This window comes from Grammomys surdaster, unplaced genomic scaffold, assembly GCF_004785775.1.
Source record: "Grammomys surdaster isolate TR1022 unplaced genomic scaffold, NIH_TR_1.0 130, whole genome shotgun sequence".
Lineage (NCBI taxonomy): Eukaryota > Metazoa > Chordata > Mammalia > Rodentia > Muridae > Grammomys > Grammomys surdaster.
The window spans coordinates 23305229-23325851 of NW_021604588.1; the positions used below are offsets into that span (position 1 = coordinate 23305229).

General features: G+C 42.6%; 1 protein-coding gene across 2 annotated transcripts in view; it reads right to left on the reverse strand.

Annotated features, from left to right (window-relative positions):
• Window positions 1-712: 712 nt before the first annotated feature.
• Ppp2r5a (protein phosphatase 2 regulatory subunit B'alpha) overlaps window positions 713-20623 on the reverse strand; it is a 43294-nt gene continuing 23383 nt past the window's right edge. For both annotated transcript variants that reach the window (XM_028757788.1, XM_028757796.1), the window contains exons 2-13: window positions 19002-19198; window positions 17254-17355; window positions 10986-11078; window positions 7586-7716; window positions 6448-6507; window positions 5621-5729; window positions 5085-5138; window positions 3636-3686; window positions 3357-3476; window positions 3144-3271; window positions 2550-2651; window positions 713-1785 (exon numbers count right to left, since the gene is read on the reverse strand). In XM_028757788.1, coding sequence (XP_028613621.1) covers window positions 1653-1785; window positions 2550-2651; window positions 3144-3271; window positions 3357-3476; window positions 3636-3686; window positions 5085-5138; window positions 5621-5729; window positions 6448-6507; window positions 7586-7716; window positions 10986-11078; window positions 17254-17355; window positions 19002-19198 — 1280 coding nt within the window. In that variant the 3' untranslated portion in view covers window positions 713-1652. The remainder of the gene's footprint in view (window positions 1786-2549; window positions 2652-3143; window positions 3272-3356; window positions 3477-3635; window positions 3687-5084; window positions 5139-5620; window positions 5730-6447; window positions 6508-7585; window positions 7717-10985; window positions 11079-17253; window positions 17356-19001; window positions 19199-20623) is intronic.

The following is a 20623-nucleotide window of genomic DNA, read 5'->3' on the forward strand; positions in this document are numbered from 1 at the left end:
AGATTTTAGCCTAAATCTTTTATTATAAAACAATTTTAGCACAAATGCCAAGCATAAAGCATCAATGGCATTAAAGATATGTGAAGGACAGAAAGTTGAGGTGCAAAGGTACAGCCCAGTCACAGGATGTATGCTTAGCATGTAGGGCCCTGGTTACAAAGTTCACAGTTGCATATCACTTCAGTAGTTAAATGTCTGCCTCGGTGAACACTAAAGCTTTATTTATTTCCCTGTATTGTTAAATTTGCTTTAGATAACTAGGAAGTATTTTTACCTATCCATGGAATATGGCTTCCACTTTCTGGAAGGCCAACCGTGTTCTATGCGGGATGGCCAGGGCTGTGAAGAGCAGAGGCCTGAAGGGAGCGCTTCCCTAACTGCAGAGCCGCCCTGGAATGCCCACCGCTTGACAGTGTCATGGAGGCTGCTGCCACAGCAACAAAAATCCTGTGCTCCTTTTTAAACGGTGTTTAGTTGAAACCATGTTAGTCTTCCGGCCTTTCCCAGAACTGCTACTGTCACAGATTTCCCCCGTTTTAGTTAAAACTAGCTTTAATGTTAAACCTGTCCTAGAACACGGAGGGACAAGAAGCCTGAGATTTTATGAAAAGCTAGACTCCTAACCCATGAACCACAAGCGTCCTACTTCTGAGTAGAATACATCCGTTATAATCTTGCAATCTGTCTTCCAGAGACAAAAGAGCAAATGACATAAGGCAAAATACAAACATAGACTTTATTAAATGCTGCTCAATCCCCAGTGAAGATCTTTCATTATAAAACAGTTCTCCATACAACTGCAAGGCAAGAGGTTGGAATGGTACTGATAACAACAGGTGTGAAAAATACCTGCCCAGGTAAAAACATACAAGGCTTCTACATGGTCAGCTCAGAGGACGCCTACTGCATCTCCTTTAAATAAAGCCAGGCAGTGACAGCTAGCAGTCTGCATCACACTGTGGGACCCAGAGCCTCCGCCCTGCAGGCAGGCCTGGGGACGGGCAGGGTGAGGACTGGGAAGGCCCTGCCTCCAGCCTTGGAGGAGAGGAATGAAGGAGGTGAGCCTAGGGCATGAGCACACGCTCCGGGGCGCTGCTGCAGGGGATATTTGGGAACAGAATTTTGGTTTACTTTTCCCCCCAGCTTTAATACTTTGTGCTTCAGAAGCCTGGAAAAGTAAGCTGTTGCAGAACCCAGAGTATGGCAGTGTCTTTTATGAGGCTGGGCTCTCATCTCCCCGCCGCCTCTCTAGGAGAGGGGCAGGGAAGGGCAACACCTCAGCGTATCTTACGAAGGTTTTCCTCAGATGTACCCCAGGTGTGCAGCAAGGTGAAAGCACATGATAAAGGAAGTGTACGGAGGAAGGCTTGATCTGTGTGTGCAGCACAACCGGGCTCAAGTTGTGACACTCGCCACTCCCACAATCACCTCACTCAACAGATGATAGTGACACAATCCATGATTAGACAAAGTTTACAATATACTGTGGCCATGATACAGCAACAGGGTTATGTTTAGTCCATAATTCTTTCGCTTACGCTTGCCAGGAAAAACTGGCCTCCTAATTATATTATACTGATGAGGTTTGCTCTGAAGTTTTTATATATTCCAAAAAAGTGTACAAAACGGCCGCCCAGCAGGGGAGCTGATCTTTATTTGGCACTGGTACTGCTGAGAATACTGTGCATGTTGTAAGCATTGTTCTGTTTCTCTAGAGCCTTCTTCAGCTTCAACTCTTCTAGTTTCTTCCATAATTCTTCACGTTCCAGTTCTTTCTTCTTCTCTCTGTAGAGAAATCAGCAGTTTTAATTGGAAAAAGCCAGCGAAGTCACTGGTTGGCGGCTTTGTGGGGAATGAGCATTTCATTGCCTGTGGCTTCTGTGACACACATGGCACTAACTCACGTAGTCACTTGAGGGCTCTAGGTCAGCTACGGTAACACTCAGGCCTTACAGGGACAGGTAGAAGCCCCACCCTTCCCACCCCTGCAGAAAGGCAATCTCTGAGTGATCTTTAAAACTAAACAAGTAATTTTATTACAGGCTGTAAACATAGGCTTTTATTTCTACATCTCTTTTTAAAGAATTTGGTAACTTAAACAAGTGACCAACCAATCTACAGGTTCCTATACACCTCTCCTGCCTGTCGCTTTCTGGGCTCAGATCATGGTTCTAATTTCTGTCTGAACCTTGTGAGGTTTTTGTTTGTCTGACAGAGGCCTTGAGGTCACAGAGATCTGACTGGCTTCCTAAGCCAAAGCTGTGACAGCATGCTGACTTCAGATGCCACCTTCTGATGATCCACAGCCCTGGAGCGCTCAAGCTCTTAGGGAAAGATCTGGAAGGACACCACCCACCACAGTCTAGTGACTGTCAGAGGAGGAACGTCCTGGAATGACCCTAACCAATTTATAAAAATGCCAGATTACCTTACTGGACAATGGCTGTAGTGCTCAGAGGCTTTCTAGTGTATTCACCATAGATCCAAATGACTAAGAGACGGACCTTTCTGAAATGAGTAACATGCAATTCTCAAAACTCATCAAGTACCTCTGTCTTTCAGCTTTGTAGGAACTAGTTAGATCATCAAAAAGCTTGCCGTTCATCTCCATTAGGGTTTTTAGCACGTTGTACACCAGCGCTACAATAGTCCTGAAAGAAAGAAGTCAGTTTTGGGTCAGAGGGCAAGTGACACTGAACACACAGACCTGACTCTAATGTTTACATTCTTCGTATGTAAAATATAATATTCTGGTCCTCGTCATTTGTGTTCTGCAGTCTCATCTTAGACCCTGGGTAGCAAGATTAAAATGTCACAGAAGTTAGAATGTCTGAGTGCCTCATCTCCCTATGGTCCTTAGCTCCTAGCTTGGGGAGGCCACAGTGGCACTGGACCACCAGCTGGTGAGGTCATTTGCCACATCCACTTGCAGCTTTATAAAGACAGAACTGTGACATTAACCTTCAGTTGTAGGTTACAAATCTGTACAGGCTTCAATTGCAGTAATGCTGAAGCACATGAGAGTTGGGCATGGTGGGACAGATCTCAGCACTGAGGCTGAGGGGCAAGAGCCTGAGTTCAAGGCTAGCCTGTGCTATTTAGACTCTATGTTAAAATTGAAACCAACAACAACAAAAACTTACTGATTCCAGTGTTCTTTGGAAATTTTATACAAACTGGCAAACATGATTGGCAGGATTTTATCAATATTCTCTTCAATCAAACTAAGAATATATTCATTATTCCAGAAGTACAGTGCTCTTTCTGCAACCTAAAAGGACATCAGAAACCTCAGAATTCAGAGGGAAAAAGGATGGCACAAAAATCAGAATGTCACAAAGAAAGGAAGCTGGTACCTGAAAATGAGAACTGGAGACACACTTGGATATCTGCTTAAAAAGGGGCTCTTCAATTTTTTTGAATTGTGTTGGTTCAATGACATCTAAGATCTCTTCAATTTCTCCTAAAAACATCACCTAGGTTTTTTTTTAAAGAAAAAAAATTGTTTTAAAAAATTTACAAATGACAACTGTAGACAAAGGCAAATGTGTACATTAGGAAGAGGGTACAGTTCAGAGAGCAGGTCACGATTGCAAAGTCTTGATAGGAATGCATTTTTTATTATTAAAACTCACCTCTTTCTGACTGCATGTTTTTGGCCAAAATTTCAGCAGTCCTCTGATCACCTACAAAAACCACCAAAGTTTAGAATGAATCCAACAGTTGGGTGTGCAGTGCACATCTACAATCCTAGTACTTGGAGGTGCTGAGGCAGGAGAATTACAAGTTCTAGACCAGCCTGGGATACAGCCAGACCTTATCACTTCTACTAGCTAATCTGAAGATAGTTTACTATTCTGAAGTCAAGCATTCAGCACTTAGTACATGAAAATTCCTACTTAGCTGTAGACTTGGGCTGCTCCAGGTAGTACACAGCTGAGCAAAGTCTGTGGTTTCCATGGAACAGGACCAACGTCAGTGGACACTTACAGCACAAGAAAACGATGTATGGTGTGAAGGAAGTTATTTTATGAGAAAATTTTTGTTTTTTAAAGACTGTATAATGTGCCCAGTGCATGCTAGGCAAGCACTCTACCAACTGGGCTAAGCCTCAGCTCAGCAGGGGTAATCCTAACAGGCAATTCTCATTATCTAAATTTATAGAGTGCCCAAACCTGTTTTATGGCTGACAAAATCAGGGTAAAATGAGATTTTAAAAGGAGATGGTCTATTTCAACAATTAGGCCATGCATATAAAATTTCAAGCACCCCTAGGGTTAGCCTAAAATACATGAATTTTAATCCTTCAGTTTCAGTATTTATATTTAAAGTGCTCAGAAATCATTCTACCAAAACACTCATTTTACTTAAGGTAACAATGGTTTATATGGTAAGTTGGGTGAGCTCAAAATCCCAGCATTTAGGAGGCTGAGGCAGGAGGATCACAAGTTTGAGGCCGGTCTAGGCTAACTACAGTTCTAGACCAGCTAGACTAAAGGGTACAGAGCTTGTGAGGGCTGTGCTTCTGAGCCTTCTGCGCTCCCCCTGCTCATCTTCATCAGTTTCTCAATGACTAAGTTCTTCTCACTCTTCTAAGACTGGAACCCAAACTGCTGTGGCTGAGCAAACACTTCAATCTTTTTGTGCTTTATTTCTGAACAAAACTCAAGGGAATAGTTCTGGGGCTCAGTGTGTTCTCAGTGTAAGAACTGACAGAAACAGATTCCTGTGAGGAAGGCTAACAGTGGATCTTAGCTACATCTTAAACTTTTTTTTTTGGTTTTTCGAGACAGGGTTTCTCTGTGTAGCCCGGGCTATCCTGGAACTCACTCTGTAGACCAGGCTGGCCTCGAACTCAGAAATCCACCTGCCTCTGCCTCCCAAGTGCTGGGATTAAAGGCGTGCGCCACCACCGCCCAGCTACATCTTAACTGTTAATCCCCTCAGTTTATGCCTACTACCTCCTGAGCAGGATCCCTTCCCAGGCCCCCAGAAGCTGCTCCTACTGTGTCAGAGCTGACTACCCAGGCTGCAATGAAATGCCAGTGGTTAGACAAGAGCATGAACAGGAACTGAACACTCACCGGCTCTGTCAGTGTTGTGTCTTTCTCCAGGAACTGCACAACACAGTACGCCAGCTGAAGGGCAGAGGCAAGTTTAAGAGATGGTAATGAAGTAACATTTAGGAATGATGGGATAGTTTCACACTGACACAAAATGTCACTCCACCTTTAAGTTGCAGTATGAGATGAATACATTCTTATTAAAGTTCTAAGTTCAACAGACTGTTAGCTCTAGACTTAATTAACTCAAACACACCCATTTAGTCCTCCAGGGCAGATCCCATAATGCTAACAGTGGCCGAGCCTAGCAGATCATTAACATCACTCTGCATCCGTGTGAGAGTCATTCAGGGTCACACAGCTAAATAATTTAAGTAAACTTGATAACTTTCTCTATCTAACTTAAACTGCAGTAGTAGTATGTAAGCAAACTCATAATCAAACTTTGCCAACGCGCATTCCTTAATTATACATGAAACCAGCCCCTTAATACCGCTCACATTTGTTGCCTCTATTTGTTTCTGGAACTATCCATTTGTAGTTTTTCTGAACTTTACCTGAGCATGAAACAAGGCCAGTCCTTTGGCGGTATGCATAGGAATGAGAACCTTCATCAGAAACTGCTTGTGTTCTGCTTTCAGTGGCAAGGCAAAGCCATTGATGATACTGCAGGGAGGAAAGGGCAGGGAAGGGTTAAGTAGTCACGTGGTTTCCAAAGCTACACCACCTCCAGGACTGGAGTTGTGAGAGGCCTGCTAAATTCTGTCCCTCCAGGGCAGCCTGTAATCTGACATCTAAAGACTGCCACTTCAGTTCTGCACTGCTGCCTTTAATTTCCTTCCTTAAAGCAACAGGAGCGACTGTCTTAATGCTGTCAGACTTCCCAGCATGTTGAGTGATAAGCGGGGAGTTTCCTCTACTGAATAATCTGGAATTAAGATAATTCTATCATTACTGGTACCGGTGAACAGAAAGGGCATATGTATATAAAACCAAAGACTCTACTAAAGGAATGGCCTATCAACATCTGGGTAAGAATTCTTGTAGTGGATGTCTAACGGAATGACAACTTTACCTCTTCCCAGCTTCTAGACCCAAGCTGTGTAGACCCAAGCCCTTACACACAACAGTATTTTATATATATGCCAAGGCCCTGAAATCGTCTTCTGCTTTGTTTGTTAGGGATTGAACCCAGGGTCTCTAGCACTGTGCTCCAAACTCTCAAATGGGAACTTATTTCAACTCCAGCTTTTAGAATAGAAAACATTCTTTCAGTAACTTAATTCTTTTTTTTTTTTTATTTATTTATTCATTCATTCACTTTACATCCTCCAGTAACTTAATTCTTAAAAAAAAAAAGCAACAAAAGCCCACCCCAACCTACCTTCCCAGTATTTCAAGGAGTTCAGCCACACCATTGAAATGTTCCGTTTCATATATAAACCTGGATTTGAAATAAAGACAGATGTAATAAAATGTAAACACCAGAGAACAGGCAGACAGTGAAGAAACTCAGCCCGAGGCAGCAGGAAAAGCAGGCGCTGGCTGCTCAGCCCCAGGCTTGGGCTTCACACCAGACTTTGTTTGGAGACTGCCAAACTGTCTCCAGGCTTTCTGGGTAGCCAACCCTGACCGTTTGAGCCTGTTGGCATTACAGGTGTGCCACCACGGCACCAAGTGAGCTACATCCCTGTGTCACGCAGACCCTGCTAAAAATCTGCCACGTGAGAACAGTATCTATCATGTCATCTGGATCATCATATTACACTTAATATATAAGAAAGACGGACTGCCTAAAGAAACCTCAAAGTAGGAGACCACTATTCACATAAAAATCCGAGGAAAAGGGCGTCTATTTTTTCAACTTTTCAGAAACTTTAGACTGTAAATGACACAGGCTATCAAGTTTCCTACTATCACAACCGCCTTTAAAGCAACATGACAGCATGAGGTGGGGGTGACAGCATGAGGTGGGGGTGACACGGGGCTGCAGGGCTGAGGAGAAGAACACTGACGTAAGACTAGGGGAGGCAGCCCCCCTCCACTCCCACGCTTAGCCTAATTTTGCATCTTCAGTAATTGACACAAGAGAAAACGACCAGAAACAGGTATTACTGTGAAGTCTGACGTGAAGCACAGGTTTCACCAGTATTTAAACCAGTCCCATATGGATTTTAATTAGCTTTATCAGAAACGTCAAAAGAAAGCAATTGTACAGGTATTGGCTTAAATAGTGATTGCTAAAAAAAAAAAAAAAAATTCAGAGAAAGTTTGAGCAAATTTTTCTTTGAACTCAAACACAGCATTAGGGTCACCCATCCAACACTGTCCTTGCTATACCACTGCTGACTGGCAAAGGTGACAGGCTGCCACAGTGTTACACTGCCCATGTGAAAATCACGGGGTGTGCCGGGATGACTGAGGTGCCATCAGCTCGGTCGGGTTTCACTAAAATTCACCTGAGGAGCTTGGCTCGCGAAGGCATGGATGAGGGGGAAGACTGCTCTCGATGATGAATTTACCTGAGGAAAATGTTGTTAATTTGCTTTCTGATGAACGCTCTCAGTCCGAGGAACTTGCCATAAATGCGATGGAGGACGGTCTTGAGGAAGTCGCGCTCGCGCGGGTCTTCACTATCGAAAAGCTCCAGGAGCTTTAAGAAAAATCTGACAAATTACTTTAAAAAAATAATCGAGCTAAAACCGCTCTTTTTTCTAATTTTGATTTTAAGATTACCTATGAAATCTGTAACATTTTCCCTAAATATTCTGCCTTACTAGATTTTTATCTTTTCTAAGTAAACGAAACTAAGAAAAGTATCAATATTTTCACTAAACTCATTTCTATAATTCCTTGTATCATTTTAAAGAATATAAACACTTTCTAGGCCGGGCGGTGGTGGCGCACGCCTTTAATCCCAGCACTTGGGAGGCAGAGGCAGGCAGATTTCTGAGTTCGAGAGTTTGAGGCCAGCCTGGTCTACAGAGACCAAGGCTACATACACAGAGAAACCCTGTCTTCACACACACACACACACACACACACACACACACAAAATAAACCACTTACTAAAACTACAATTTTTAACCTTGCCATTAACTTTAAAATTCTTTCCAAGTATAATTTTTAGTGTTATCATGTTTAACTTTTTTTTAATAAAACTATTTTTCATACAGAGACTCATTTTGTAGCCCACACTGGCCTTGAATTTGCAACCTTCCTGCCTCTGCCTCCCAGAGTGCTGGCATTTGGAGGCCAGGCTGCTGGAAGGCTGCGTGGTGGTGAGACACCTTGAACATCTCCAGCTACACAGAGTCTACCCGAACTGCACAGACCTGTTCTAAACTGAGATGCTGGGCTTGCCCATGGAAGGGGACAAACTCTTTCTTCATTCTTTCTGTGCAGATTTCAAACCCAAGCAGACATTCTGAGGCACTGATAAGTCACACTCACGTGCCCTAAACAAGCAGCTTCCTTGTGGTTGCACTCATTTTTGGCTAGGTTAAGGTACTGCATGACGCTCCACCCAAAAACACCTACAAAGCACTGGTCCAAATTATTATAATTAGAAATGACTGGCATTCTCATCTTAGTCTTAAATTCATGTTTCTGATGTTGGTTTACTTGAGATGATTTTGTTCAAAGTAGATTTATCTCTAAGGGGACATTAATTAGAAATATTATATTCATACCAGGAAACCTGGTTTTTCTGGCTCTGTTGCCCTCAAACTATTTTTAAGAGTAATTCGGCCAAGGCCATAGGGTCTAGTTCAGTTGTTCTGAAGTTGTGGGTCACAGACCCTTTGGTGTCACATATCAGGTATTTACATGATAATTCCTAACAGCAGCAAAACTACAGCTATGAAGTATAATAAAATAATTTTATGGCCAGGGGTCACTACAACACGAGGAACTATATTAAAGGGCCACACATTAGGAAGAGTGACACTGTTCTAGTTCAAATCCAGACTGCCATTTACTATGTGGCACTGGATGTGAGCTCCCTCTTTATAACAAGCATAACATTTATGAAGTATTCAAATGACAGGTCTGTGCCACAAAAAACAATATATATATCTTAGTTTTCTTGGGAGATTATCTTATTTGAATATAAACTTAAATTATGTAGTGCATCCCCCCTCAGCTCTTTTAACAAAATCTCTCCTATTTTTCTGAGTTTCAACTTTCGAAAGCTGAGAATTCTCATACGGCAGTTTTCAGAAACACCCCCCCACCCCCAATACCTCAGAGCTGCAGCCGTGGGCAGCACACAGTGCTGTTGGGATCAGACAGTTAACTGCCTTGGCTTTCTAGATACTTCAGGAGTTTGAGGCAGAAGGTAGGGAACGGTTCCTGCTCTACTAGGTCTCTCCTGGCTCTCCTCAGAGAAGCCCACCAGTCTAAGTCCCTAGAGCACCGGGTTACTGCAGCACTCAAGCAAGGTCCCCTCAGTCTGCTGTCATCGGAGATACAGTTAATGCATGTGGCTTCACAAGAGCCTGAGTATACTCCACAGGTGAGCCATACAAGAAAGTAAATGTGCCTTCATTTGCAATAGCCCCAAAGGCCCCGTTTTAATTGGACTGACTTTATTCCTTGTTGATGTGTACATTGTACTGTTAGCGAACATCTAATCTTGTGTAGTTTATGAAGGGCTCTTGAAGGGAACAGTTCAAAATATGTGAAATCTTTTAAGATTTATTTGTTTATGTGTGTGAATACACTGTCGCTTTCTTCAGAAACACCAGCAGATCAGATACCATTACTGCCACCATGTGGTTGCTGGGAATTGAACTCAGGACCTCTAGAAGAGCAGTCGGTGTTCTTAACCACTGAGCCATCTCTCCAGCCCCAATATGTGGAATCTTTATCATCCAGGACAGAAAGGTCTTCATAATGGAGTTAAACTGTTCTCTCAGCATTAAATCCCTATCAAGGCTTACACAGTGACAATGCTTTAAAAGAGAAAATGGATAAAGAATGGTTCATGTGACAGTTCTGTTTAGGGCCAGAAAACTGTAAACGACTGAAGAGAGGCTGTTAAGTCTTCAAGGATCTTGACAATAAAAACAAATGGATACATTCTTAGAAATTAATTGCACTTTAGTGTCAAGAAATAGAGGTAATACCAGTTTCTAAAAACCAAGAAGGCATTCATTCCATGTGCTCAGCCATCTCCTCTCCTTAAGGTCCCATTTTATTTTACCCGTGGCTTAAGGAACTGCTCAGGGTGGGGCCTGTGGTGCTACCGGGGAGGGGGAAACAAGCAGCTGCTGTTCAGATGCTAGATGTGGAGAAAGCCATCCGTAGCTCAGTCACAATGACTAAAAACACGGCAAGCTCAGAGACATACACCTTTAGATAAAATGGTCACCCCAAACTTGAGGCACTGAAGAAAGGGCAACTTGACTAATGTCATCAGGTGCTTACTCTGGATACAAAATTGAACTTGGGAAAGCTACTTACAGGAAAAAAGTGAGCTTGTGTGTAGGCCAGAAGATGGCACCTGATGCCCCAGAACTGGACTTAACAGGCTTTTGTGAGCTGCCTGACTTGGGGGCTGGGAATCGAATACAGCTACTGGAACAGCCGCAAGTACTCTGACCCCTGAGATCTTGCTAACCTTAGAAGCTGCTTTTACTTGTCAGGAATAATTACTGACTACTTTTAAATGACTGCTTATTTTTTTCATTGCCATTTTCCTGCATGTATGTCTTTGTGAGGGTGCCAGACCCTCTGAAATTAGACTCACAGTGGTGAACGCCATGTGGGTGCTGGGAATTGAACCCGGCTCCTCTGGAAGGACAGTCACTGCTCTCATCCCCTGAGCCATCTCTCCAGACCACCTAAGATTACTCTTAACATCAGTTATTAATAAGCAAGTGCCAAGATACAAACATTTGAGATCTAAGAGTCCCTTACCTGTTGTACAAACTTCTGATCAATGAATCGCTTTGCAATGCTGGGCTGGAAATCAGGACTCTCCAAGAATCTCAAGAAGAATTCATAGACCAGCTGTGTGAGAAGATAAGTAAAAGCAAAATGATGTTGATAATATTCTGAATTACAGTTCGTATAAAAACACACACCTTTCTTACCAGCCTGAGTAGGTAACTGTTTCTAAAAACAAAGTTTTAAAGAACCTTTATCTTTATAGTTTTGGTTTTTCTTCTGGTTGGCTTTTTATCAAATTGACACAAGCTACAATTGTCTGGGAAGAGGAATCAACTGATAAGAATGTCTCTATCAGATAGCCTGTAGCAAGTCTGTGGGGCATATTCTTGATGAATGACTGATCTGGGTGGTGCCATCCCTGGACCATTGGTTCTGAGATGTGTAAGAAAGTAAACTTAGCAAGCCAGTAAGCAGTGTTTCTCTGCAGCTTCAGCGTCAGTCCCTGTCTCTAGTCCTTAAGTCCTTCCTTGACAGGCTGCCCTCTCCTCCTAGACTGTTCTTGGTCATTGGTTCATCACAGCAAGAGGCCCTAACTAAGCAGTCTCCGTGAGGGCTGTGGTTCTGCATCACTCACTGAATGATCGTAATTCATGAGGTGCTAGAACCAACTGGCGTGCCCAAGGTATCATCAGGTTTATGTCCCCCTGTCCCCTAGAGTCCCTTTAAGCACAGGCTCCGAGTTAGAGCAGACAGTGTGGCCATACCAGTTTTAAAAACCGAGTCTTCCTATTAAACTAGGGTAGAGGATGTAGTAAGATGGTTCAAGCAGGTAACAGGGCTTGCTGCCAATCACTGACCCGAGTACAATTCCCAAGACCCAGTGAGGTGGAAAGTTTAAAAAAAAAAAAAAAGACTTCCATGGGTTGTATATATGACCTCCTCCACATGTGTACACACACACACACACACACACAAATATAAGAGCAGAACAGGAAAAATGAAACTGAAAGCAGTACATCTGTAGAGTAACAAACTAAACTGTAGAAGCACAGGCCTGAGGAAGGAACTGTATACCAGAGCAAATAAACCAGACAAGTGGGTGAGTCTTGTACCAAGAAGCCCCTGCAGCCCGTAGGACAGCAGTGTGCCTATCACTGCAGGTCAGAACTAAAGCAATCAAGGAGAAAGCACAGCCAGAGTCTTCAAATCATAGTCAGGCAGTGGTGGTGCACATCTTTAATCCCAGCACTCAGAATGCAAGTTCAAGGCCAGCCTGGTCTACAGAGTGAGAGTTCCAGCACAGCCAGGGTGGTTATACACAGAAACCACTGTCTGGAAAAAAAAATTAAATAACCTAATAGCTATGAAAGGTAAGAAATTGGCCTCAAGATACAACTTAATTTATAAGCAAACATATCAATTAAGCATTCTAAAAATACAAGAGAATTAGATCCCAAAGTACAAGGTCACTTAAACATTCTGGGGTCTGGGGAGATGGCTCAATGGGTAAATGTCTTGCCTCACAAGTGTGAGGATTGGAATTTGGATTCTTAGCATCTGTATGAAAAGCTGGACAGGGTCTGGATGTGGAGGGGCAGTTCTGATGGCTCAGCAGTTAGGAGCACCAAAGTTCAGTTCCCAACACCCACAGTAGGTAACTCCTAAGGGCCTGTTAACTCCAGTTTCAGGGACTCTGATGCCCTTTTCTGGCCTTTGTGGACAACTACACTCATGTGTATAACATACATGAAGACATGCATGTGTGTGTACACATATAAAAAATTTTTTTAAAGAAAAAGCTAAGCAGGTGTAGTGGCCCACTTGTAATCCCAGCACTTTGGAGGCAGAGGCAGGTAGATCTCTGTGAGTTCAAAGCCTGGTCTACATAGTGAGTTCCAGGCCAATCATAGCATCTAACCCATCTGGGCACAGTATCTGATTGAGATACCTAAGTTTTTTATAAGATTGATTTATTTATTTTATGTATATGAGTACACTGTAGCTGTCTTTAGACACACCAGAAGAGGGAACCGAACCCAGGACCTCTGGAAGAGCAGTCAGTGCTCTTAACCACTGAGCCATCTCTCCAGCCCAAGATACCTAACTTTCAATGTTAATTATACATTAAGAACATAATAAAAATAATTTTGCTGTGGGGCACAAATACGCCACAGCGTGGGCCTGGAATGCTCACTCGCACAGAGCTTTGCTGATTGCACGACAAAGGCATGCCATCAAGTAACTTTTCAGAGAACTAGCACTTATATGACTAGAACTTACATGACATCAAGCCCAAGCCCCAGATTCCTAAACCAATATGTGGATGAATGCTGTGCTGTTCATAAACTGTATGGTTTATTCTTTTAAAATTGTATTATTTCATGTGTGTGTGGGTGTTTTGCCTACATGTCTGTTTGTGCACCATGTAAATGTAATACCTAAGGAGGCCAGAAGAGGGTGTCATATCTCCCTGGAACTGGAGCTCTGACGCTGGTTGCTGGGACTCACACCTGGGTCCTCTGTAAGAGCCGCCCGACAGTGTCAACTCTTAACTGCTGAGCCATCTCTCTAGATGCCTGGTTTTAAAAATAATTTTCATCTACATAATTCCCCCAACAACAATGCACATGAAATGACTGGTCTAGATGCAAATGCCCGCTGTCAGGAGCCAACTTAGCAGCACCAAGGAGAGGACAAAGGCTACTGAATGCACACAGCGTGTGTATTATAAACAGGCGGAAGAAACCCTGGCCTACAGAGCTGACGGCCTTCATCACAGTGACCATCTTCTGGGAATGAAGCTCATTCCAGAGCCGCTCTCTACTCCCTCTTCCTACATTATTTCTTCCTGAACCTATCACACCCGACTTAAGAATGTTCACTTCTGGGTGAACACCATAAAACATGTAGTCATTAGGGTCTCAGGGGGTTGCTTAGTGGTACCTTCTTTACTCCCGAGGTCAGAAGCACACAAGGGAGGCTTGAATATTTACTCGCTGTATGAAATCACAGTCGATCACACTGTTTCTGAGCAGTTACTGAAGTTTCTCTATGTTCATATGAAGAATTATATACTTGCCCTGGACTCAATCCCCAGGACTACAGACACCAGGCAAGGCCATTAGAAAGAGAAACTAGGCCGGGCGGTGGTGGCGCACACCTTTAATCCCAGTACTTGGGAGGCAGAGGCAGGCGGATTTCTGAGTTCGAGGCCAGCCTGGTCTACAGAGTGAGTTCCAGGACAGCCAAGACTATACAGAGAAACCCTGTCTTGAAAAAGCCAAAATACAAAAAAAAAAAAAAAAAAAAAAGTCAGAACACACAGCCACAGCTTCAGCATTAAGGAAAGGTAGACTTTTACCCATGTTTGTTACAAGGCCAGCCTGCCATTTGTATACATTAGAGCACACCCTACACCCTAAAGACAAGAGATACTAGAAGCTATACTACTCAGTCTTTGAAACAGTGTCTCATGTAGCCCAGGCTGGCCTTGAACACGAAGTGAAACTGATAATGAGTGTAACTTTGGATGGCTCTGCTCTACCTCCTGATGCTGGGCTACAGAGATCCATCACTATACCAACTGATCTGGGGCATGTACGCTACCAAGTATGCCACAACCCAGTCCCATTATGCTAGTCAGTTCTGAAAACGCCTTTCCTAAGGTAACCAAGCCCAACAAAATTAAAAAGTTCTGTTCTTCGTCACTAAAAAGATACAGGTCCACTAGAAAACAGTACGAATACTAAAGAATCTCAAAATAAGACCCATAAGCTAAAGAAACTGAAAAACATATGACCCTGAGAATACAAGACTGAGAGGCAATTTTAATGAGTATAGGTATTACAGAAGGCCTTTTCCAAGGAATATGGTGACCACGTGCCTTCCAAAGTCTGTTAATAAGAAAGTGATGTGAAGGAATCTACACTACCAGTTTAGAGCATTGCCGGGGCACAGTGAGCAGAAACAGAAGCCCAATTCTCTATGCATCCCACTGTCTAAACATCTGAGAAAGCAGAGATTCTGCAAAACCCTGAGCTGTCTGAACATGTCCAGCCTGGATGTCTTCTCTCCGCTCTTTTATCCACTGAACAAACCTTAGAATAAACTGTGCCAAACTGGACAGAGACAAGCCTATGAGGCCCCAACACTACACAGAACTACAGGCGACTGAGTGAAGCTGGGAACAGGAGACCTAGTCCTCCCAACTATACAGTCACACTAACTATACAGTGCTAAACCATCAGCCCTGAAAACATGCATACAAGTAACACACAGACTTAATATCAATCGATGAAAAAAGCCATCAGTTTGAAGGACAGTGGGAAAGGGTAGTATATGGGAGGGTTTGGAAGGAAGAAATGTTAAAATACAATCTCAAAATTAAACAACAAAACACGATGGACAGGGTAGCAAACACTTGTATCCCCAGCTACTGAGAAGCTGAGACAAGAGATCACCTGAGTCCAAGAGTTCAAAAGCAGTCTGGGCAACACTGCAAGCCTCCCCTGCCACACACAGAGATTAGCAAAGGTCATTAATAGCACCTACTCACAACTAAAACTGTCACACTGGACCTCTAAGGTGTCAGAGGCACAAGAGGAACGTTCCATTGAGCCCCCTTTTCCAGCATGATAACTTTCTATGATCTCACTTAAAGCAGCTTTATATTCCATTGGAAAACCTGCTGAAATAAATACATGACGTCATCACACTGGGAACCTAAGTAGTTTCAGATTGCCCCCAAACATTTCATTACCAAATTTTAGTAACTCAAGAGTTTAAAATTTTAGACATATACAGACCATAGATAAAAGAAAAGAGAGAGGGGGGTGGGAGAGGGAGAGAGGGCAGGCACACGTGGAGTGCTCAGTTAGAGGACAATTTGTGGAAGTTGGCTCTTTATCACGAGGGTTATGGGATAAAGCACAGGTAACTATGCTTGACAGATGTGTTTTTATCTACTGAGCAGTCTCATCAGGCCTAGAAATCGTATCTTGATAACAATTACCATCTCCTAAAATACTAAAAACCATTTTCTCTCAGGGAATTTAAAAGGAGCCTCAAATTATACAAGGGAAAACTGGAAACACATTGTTTACTTGGCTGAGTTTCTTATGTTAAATTTCTGTAAGTATATAAAAATATCCTGATAGAAAATCTGTCTTTGCTTTAAAATTTTCAAAAACGAGAAGTCTTTCCCAAAGACTATCCACTACAAATAATAAAAAAAAAGAGTAACATTGGCTAATGAGAATTTGATGCTTTTAAACCCTCCCATTATTAAATATACCACTACTAATTTTATACCAAGTATAGCAGACAGTTTCAGATGAACTTGTGCTTAATTCTATTAAAAAATAATTCAAGGGCCTGGCTTGGTGGTACAGACCTTTAATCCTAGCACTTAGGAGGCATTGAAACAGGTAGATCTCTGAGTTCAAAGCTACCCTAGTCAACATTGCAAACTTTAGAGCAGCCAGGGCTATATAACAGAGAGAACTTAAAACACAAGACGACAGTGAATCTAGCGCCTCCGACTAACTACTATTTGTAAGACGCACACTTTAGATTCAAAGCAAAACGGAGATTAAAAATAGAAGAATGGAGAATATAAGTCACGTAAACAGCAGCCAAACGTTGGAATGGCTGTACTTAATCAGACAACCTAACTTCAAAATAAGGACAAAAAAAACCTGTAAGCCAGCTGTGGTGGCGCAAGCCTCCTACCATTCAGGAGGCAGAGAGGAAGGTAGATCTCCATGAGTTCAAGGCCAGCCTGGTCTACAGAGTGAGTTCCACTCCAGCCAGGGCTACATAGAGAGACTATCTCAAAACAACAAAACATTACTTTTAGAAAACAAAATAATGTTAAGAAAATGTATTTGAAATAAAATATATCATTTTTTTCTTTTAAAAAAGTCAACATGTATTTATTTTGTGTGTTTTTGAATTGTGTGTGGGGGTGCATGTGTCACACCTTTCATGTGGAGGTCACATGACAACTTGCAGGAATCAGTTTTTTATCCCACTATATGGGTCCTGGGACTGAACCATCAGGCTGGGCAGCATGTGCCCTTACCCACTGCAACACCTCAGTGGCTCATATTTATATTTTTTGGGGGACAGATTCTTGGTATGGTAATTGAAGCTGGTCTTGAACTCACGATGATCCTGCCTCAGCCTCTCAAGGACTAGGGCTATAGTCAGGTGACAACACACGCAGCTCAAACGTCCACAGGATCAGCAGAGCATTGACACGTAAACATTGTTAATGCAGACTGGTAGTGCATACCTGTATGTGAGGCCAAGAGGCCTCAAGTGTGGGCTCATCCTCTTCCGGGTCAAAATCTGGATTATCACTTGGAGGAAGTGTCCGGAAGATGTTGGCACTGATCTGAAAAGAAATTACATTTGGACTCACGTTCTCTGCTGTATAAGTGAATTTAACAGTGAAAAATAGAACATTCTAATACCACTTTATTACAGAAAAAAGGTAAAGCTATAAATTTAGTTCAGCTCTATAAATCTCTTCTAGACATAAAGGTGCGTATGTTTCTGTATGGAGTAACTAGCTTCCTCAGACCCCGAGCGGCCGACGATCACAAGGCACCTCTAACCCCTTCCATCACCAGCTGCTCTTTACAAATTTTGCTTACAATAAAACAGGATCGGGGAAGAGAAGAGAGAGGATCATGGGTAAGAGATAAAGTTAGTTACCAACTTCACTGATCTTTAGTTTGATCATTCTACAACTCCTCCCATATCCAAACCCAGCTATGGTCTAGAGCTGCAACAAAAACACCTTGTTATTATAGTCACGAAACCTCATGATGGTTTACCTATGTTTTAATACTTTGAGATCTGAGACTTTAAAAACAAATTACCCCGAAACAAGGTTAAGGGCTCTGAGATTCATTTTAGAGTCAGTGACAGACAGTGTTTATCATTTCCTCCTCTGCATCCTCTGTGTCAGCCAGGACCCAGGTAAGCACACACATCCTATTCTCCCCACCAAGGTGCTGGGATCAAGGTGTGCCACTACACCCAGCCTATTTCCTTTAAGAAAGATGAACAGACCAGATCGGACAGCTTAGTTTAAGGGTGAGCTAGTAAGGGGATGACTATGGTGATGGGATGACTCTAGTGGGGGGATGACTGCAATGGGGGATGACTAGAGTTGGGTGATCACTGAGTAGGGAGATGCCTGTAGTGGGGGGACGACGTGTGTGTCTCGCTTTCTCTGCCCCCTTACAACTCCCAGTGACTACTCGCTCACACATTTTCTATGACCTGTATGAACTTGAATTCACACTGTTGGTTATTTTTAAGATGCTAGTTTTAGTTGCATGTATATGTCTGTGTGTAGATGTGCACCTAAGTGTAGGTACCAGAGGTATCCTCCTGGAGCTGAGCTATATACAGGCAGAGAGCTGCAGGTTGGGAACCGAATCCCAGTAGCCCTACACAAGAACAGTATGCTTGAGCCTACATCGTGTTCTAAGTTGAAGGTCTACTGTATCCAAAAAGGTATCCAAGAGCCACAGTACCTACCAATTTGTCAAACTCCTGTAATCAATGGCCATATCAATGAAACAGATAGTCTTTCTTTTTTTTTTTTTTTTTTTTTGGTTTTGGTTTTTCGAGACAGGGTTTCTCTGTGTAGCCCTGGCTGTCCTGGAACTCACTCTGTAGACCAGGCTAGCCTCGAACTCTCGAACTCAGAAATCCGCCTGCCTCTGCCTCCCAAGTGCTGGGATTAAAGGCATGCACCACCACCGCCCGGCTAGATAATCTTTCAAATGGGCTTTTTTGAGACGAATCTCATGATGTCACTGTGAATTCACTACCTAGGCCAGGCTGACCTACAATTCACAGAGATCGCCTACCTCTGTCTTTGAAGTAGGAATTAAAGGTGTGCCACCATGCCTGGCCCCAGGGGTATGTTTTTAAGAACATTCTTTTGAGCATGTTAGTTACCATACATACACCTCAGATCTTTGAACTTACATTAATCTGAGGAATAGAAATCTAGAGGCTTACCATTTTTACTATATCAGAATACGCTGATTCAACAATTACACCACGATTAGTTGAAACATACTCAACCAGTTCATTCAGTGTTGCTCTTTTAATTTCTTTGCTCTTCAAGTCTGAAACAGAGTCCATGAAATCAAACAGTACACAGCACTGTTGTAGCTTCTGGCAGAAAAGCTCTTGCTGTTCATTTGAAGTGGCATCTATAAATAGAAAGAGAAAAATTCTGAATAAACCAACTTGAATGTTACTTTGTATTTTTTTTAACATAATTTTGTAGATGCTATTTGCACGTGTACAGTCCTCTAAGTGACAGAGTGGTAAATCCAGGCATCTGTAATCCTTTCACACAGGGATTTATATTGGGCTATTCCTGCTGTCTACAACCAATCACTGAATATTACTGATTCTAACACACCTTTCTTGTGATCACCTCAGTTATTTTAGATGCTCATCATCCCTTTCTAGATTTTCAGTCACAAATCATTCATAACTAATTATTCATTTTTGATTTATTATGTAAGCTACTTAGAAAATTAAGACTTTCCTAAAAGAGTCAATACTATCATACTCAATAAGATCCTTAATAAGTTAGAAAATGAAGCCTCTGTATTGTATGAAAGTACAACTGCCTATGCCACAAGTCACCTTTCAACACAACCAAGCATGCCTCTCCAGCCTAGTGAAACCAGAGCCCTTGGGGCTCCTGAAGAACACGGCTGTTCCTGAGCCCAGAATGCCCACGTCCCCACATATCTTAGAGGCTCTACTCACTGGTTCCATTTTGGCCTAAGTCCTTAAATCAAGAGTTTTCCTAATAGAACCGAAACTAAACTGGTTGGTAAATCCACCTTTACCCTAAAGTATTTTAGGTATGTATCTCTACTGCAGTATTGCTTGTATGATATGGTAACTCTATCTTGTATTTTTAATACTCCTAATCTATGAGGTCCCCCAGCGCAGGAACCAAGTGTTATTATGCTTGTTGCTTCCCTCTTCCCTCCACGGCCTCTCATAGAGCCTGGCACATAAAAGACGCTTAATAAGTATTTACCTTCTCCTTGTTACAGAAACAAGGTTTACTTTGATCCTAACAAATGCACCACATCTTTTTGTTCTTAGCATAAAAAATTACATTTAAACGCTGGACTTTTAAATCCACCAGCAGGGACCTTCTAGTGGCTCACTCATCGAAGTCTCTTGAACCACTGAGCTTACATTTCTAAGATCAGATAGCTAGAACCTGACACTTAGGCTCATCTATGTAAAGCTATCTCCCCACTGAAAACCAGTTCCTATTTTATATAAAGATACAAAAAGGATCTTCAAACAGATTAAAATCTCACAGCAGGTATCTGCAAATGGGTGTCTGTGCATGTGTGTGAGTGTGCATGTAGGGGATTTTGTTATGTCCCCATGTGTGTATGTGTGTATGTGTGTGTGTGTGTGTGTGTGTATGTATGTGAGGATATGTGTAGTGGGTTTTGTGTTCCCATGAGTGGATGTGGATGCACGTATGTGAGTGAGCCTGGATTTGCCAATTTGTCCAGCTGTCTGGCCAGCAAGCCCCGGAGACCTCCTGTCTGCATCTCCTCAGTGTTGGGACTATAGGTACCTGGCTTCTGTGT